Source organism: Sceloporus undulatus, chromosome 9 (genome assembly GCF_019175285.1).
Source record: "Sceloporus undulatus isolate JIND9_A2432 ecotype Alabama chromosome 9, SceUnd_v1.1, whole genome shotgun sequence".
NCBI classification, from domain to species: domain Eukaryota; kingdom Metazoa; phylum Chordata; class Lepidosauria; order Squamata; family Phrynosomatidae; genus Sceloporus; species Sceloporus undulatus.
Window position 1 is genome coordinate 10,491,074 of NC_056530.1, and position 3,879 is coordinate 10,494,952.

Consider the following 3,879-nt stretch of genomic DNA (forward strand, 5'->3'; position numbering starts at 1 on the left):
GCCTACCAGGATGCAAACAAAGCTGAAAATAGCTGCAGGATCATCCAGGGTTGCCCATCCCTGGCTTAAGGCTGAATGGCATGAAGTTAACCATCCTATTAGTACTGCAGGACTAACAGCCTAAACCATTCTGCAAACATTTGGCCAAAAAAAGTTAATGGTCTCTTGTTATTTCTCCACTTTATTGTACACAAAAGGTTGTTCAGATGCATAATACTGTCACAATGACACCAAGGCACAAGGTGGTCCCAGCCATTGCACACTGTGCACACACATACAGACATGCAGAAACAGCACCGCTCCCCAAAAAAGCAGTGTGTGTTAGACAACGGCAGTTGTTGAGTGGTTAACCATGTGCGTGTCTGTGCACACGCATATACACACAAGCACTCAGTCACACACACGAATTCTGCAAGGCTTGGGACCAACGGTGGGAGTTTAAATTAAAGATCTATTTGCTTTCCGTTGGCTGTAACAGACATGCAGACTCGCACACAGACCCCAACTGGGTGCAATCTCCCCTGCTGTGCCCTTGCCCACGTCCAAAAATAAGACCCCTTCCCCCCAAAAAAGGCATCTCCTGCAAACACACATGGATGGGGAGGGGAGGCAAAGGTGGCTGCTTGTGGAATCCCGTTTGCTAACACTGAGGTTTATATACATTATTCACATCCTTTGTACCCAGCCAGTTAAATAGCTCTGTGATTATATAGTCTTGTGGGATGAGCTAGTGCCTTCAAAATACATCGAACTGTGATCCCCATCATCTCCACGTGAGATGCTGGCTGGTGGAACAAGAACGTTTTCCCCACTCCTATATCTATATTGAGGGATTGAAGTTTCTTTGCTTTCCCCCCCAGTCTCTAACTAGAATCCCTAGGAGTTTACCATTTGGGTAAATTGAGCTCCCAAGGCTGGAAACAATGGTATTGTCTAGGAGGCATATCAACATCAACAGTTCTCTTAAGAATCTCTTATGCTTTGAAACATCAAGAAATGTATATTTACAAAAAAATAAGTGGTTTTATCCCTTGTGTATCTTCAGTAGAACCATTTCTAGCATTGCAGTGTTTAAATCTTTTCATATATATATACAAGGCTTTAAAAAAGGAGCATGTGCGGATGGGGGTTAAACCTGTTCCCAGCCCTGTCCAATCTCACTTTAGTCGTTTTGTTCCAGTCTGCTTGCAGACTATAGTAGATGTCATGCCTCCAGAGCATCTTTGATGCTAATAATTAATTAATAATAATTTGTTTTATTTATATACTGCTATTCCAAAGATCATAGCGGTGAACAGCAAGTAAGCTAATTTGCCCCCAACAGTCTGGGTACTCATTTAGCGACCTCAGAAGGATGCAAGCCTGAGTCGAGCTTGGGCCCTTTTGCTGGTCTTGAACTCACAACCTTGTGGTTTTGAGTGAATGGCTGCAGTACAGGCATTTAACCACTGCGCCACCAGGGATCTTGAGACATATATTTAGTTGAGATTGTATTAGTTTAGAAGGGGAAATAGAGATCTAGAGCTTTAAGAAAGACAAGGATTGTGGAAAATCCCAGGGTCTTATGCTGTCTCCCTCTAGTTAGTTTCAGTGTGCAGTAAGATTTCAGCCAAGTCAGACCTGGAGAGAGTATTTTCCTTTGACAAAGATAAGTCCATAAAAGAAGAAAGATAGAGTCCACCAAGAAGAGAGCAAAGTATTTAGGAAGGACTATTGAGAAAAAGGAGATCAGTTTCGTGTTTTTGTGTTATAACCAGTAAAGCTTTTGAAAACTTAAGAAATTTGTGGACAAGACTTTTGTTCAGGCTGTGTTCCCGAGAGCCAGAGACCTTACTACACCCAAAGTCCATAGCATCGCTCTTGGGACAAAACAGTAGACAAGGGGGAAATATCCATAAAATCAGTTACATCTATTTGGATCTATCTCACCTCTTTTTCTATAGTTCAGCGTAGCTATGAGAGAGATAGGTACAAAAGTCAAGGCATTGCCCCCTTAAACTTACCTTCAGTCGCCATATTTCTTGCACCCAAGTAACTTAAAACTTCAGTTGAGCATTTAGAAATAAGACTAGAATTCATTCATCTTGCCAAAGCTTTATTTTATCATAGAATTATAGCACTCCCAACAGATGGAATTTTGTTTTATTGTATGAATGCATAGCAGCAGGAAAGCAGAAGGAAAAAGAGACCCAAGTGAGCCAAATGTTGCTTTGGCGGTCAGAAAGGCAAGTCAAGCAGTGTGTTGCACATGTGGCTTTTGTGTCTTCTCTTGCCTAGCAGCAAAGCATTTTTCTTGAAGCACGACTGCTGTTGGGGACGTTGTTAACATCCTTTTGTTAAAACAAGAGGCTAACCAGTAAAGCTCCACCTGCAGCGCTGGCAGCCTGGGTTCCCATCGACAGTCCTGCAGCACCTGGGAAGAAAAAGGTCAGTGAAGACTGCCAGTGAGATGAAAAAGAACCTTGAGTGCATTGGCATTGATGCAGAAATTGGCCCTGCGGCCATGCCAGCACCACTCAGAAAATGGCAGACATACCGATCGACTGCAAGATGGCCACAGCGCTCCCGGCGGCCACTCCTCCAGTACCGGCGACAGCGGCTGAAGACATCATGCTTGCTGCCACCGATCCAGCAGCAATACCTGCTGCAGTGAAGCCCAAGGCTCCGAGTGCTACTGGAACACCGATAGTAGCGCCGCCTGCATTAAAAGGTCAGTGCAAGAGTCACCAACAGTAGTACCGCCTTGGATGTTTAAGATCCATGCAAGAATCTTTCAAAGATCCAAAGTTCCTAATCTGTAGTTTTTTGCGGGTTTTTTCAGGCTATGTGGCCATGTTTCTAAAAGAGTTTATGCCTCATGTTTTGCCAGCATCTGTGGCTGGCATCCTCTTTGTAGATGCCAGCCACAGATGCTGGCAAAACATTAGGAATAAACTTTTCTAGAACATGGCCACATAGCCTGAAAAACCCGCAAAAAACTACAGATTAGGAACTTTGGATCTTTGAAAGATTCTTGCATGGATCTTAAACATCCAAGGCGGTACTACTGTTGGTGACTCTTGCACTGACCTTTTAATGCAGGCGGCGCTACTATCGGTGTTCCAGTAGCACTCGGAGCCTTAGGCGTCACTGCAGCAGGTATTGCTGCTGGATCGGTGGCAGCAAGCATGATGTCTTCAGCCGCTGTCGCCGGTACTGGAGGAGTGGCCGCCGGGAGCCTTGTGGCCATCATGCAGTCGATCGGTATGTCTGCCATTTTCTAAGGGGTGCTGGCATGCCAGGCAGGGCCAATTTCTGCATCAATGCCAATACACTCGAGGTTCTTTTTATCTCACTGGTGGTCTTCACTGACCTTTTTCTTCCCAGGTGCTGCAGGACTATCGGTGGGAACCCAGGCTGCCAGCGCGGCAGGTGGAGCTGCGCTGGTTGGCCTCTTGCTTTAACAAAAGGATGTTAACAACAGCAGTCCCCAACAGCAGTCGTGCTGCGAGAAAAAATGCTTTGCTGCTAGTCAAGACACAAAAGCCATACTTGTGTCTTGATTTGCCTTTGTGACCGTCAAAGCGACTTGGGTCTCTTTTTCATGCTGCTATGCATTCATACAATAAAACAACATTCCATCTGTTGGGTGTGCTATAATTCTATGATAAAATAAAGCTTTGGCAGATGAATTAATTGTAGTCTTATTTCTAACTGCTCAACTGAAGTTTTAAGTTATTTGGGTGTGAGAAATATTGGGACTGAAGGGAAGTTTAAGGGGGCAATGCCTTGACTTTGTACCTATCTTTCCCATAGCTACACTCAGGTATAGAAAAAGAGGTGAGAGAGATCCAAATAGATGTAACTGATTTTACAGACATTTCCCCCTTGTCTACTATA

At 44.4% G+C, this 3,879-nt stretch overlaps 1 protein-coding gene across 2 annotated transcripts in view; it reads left to right on the forward strand.

The window, feature by feature from the left end:
- The window catches only part of LOC121916086 (interferon alpha-inducible protein 27-like protein 2A), a 7,769-nt gene extending 4,098 nt beyond the window's left edge, over positions 1-3,671 (forward strand). For both annotated transcript variants that reach the window (XM_042440861.1, XM_042440860.1), the window contains exons 4-5: positions 3,082-3,243; positions 3,367-3,671. In XM_042440861.1, coding sequence (XP_042296795.1) covers positions 3,082-3,243; positions 3,367-3,443 — 239 coding nt within the window. In that variant the 3' untranslated portion in view covers positions 3,444-3,671. The remainder of the gene's footprint in view (positions 1-3,081; positions 3,244-3,366) is intronic.
- Positions 3,672-3,879: the final 208 nt, after the last annotated feature.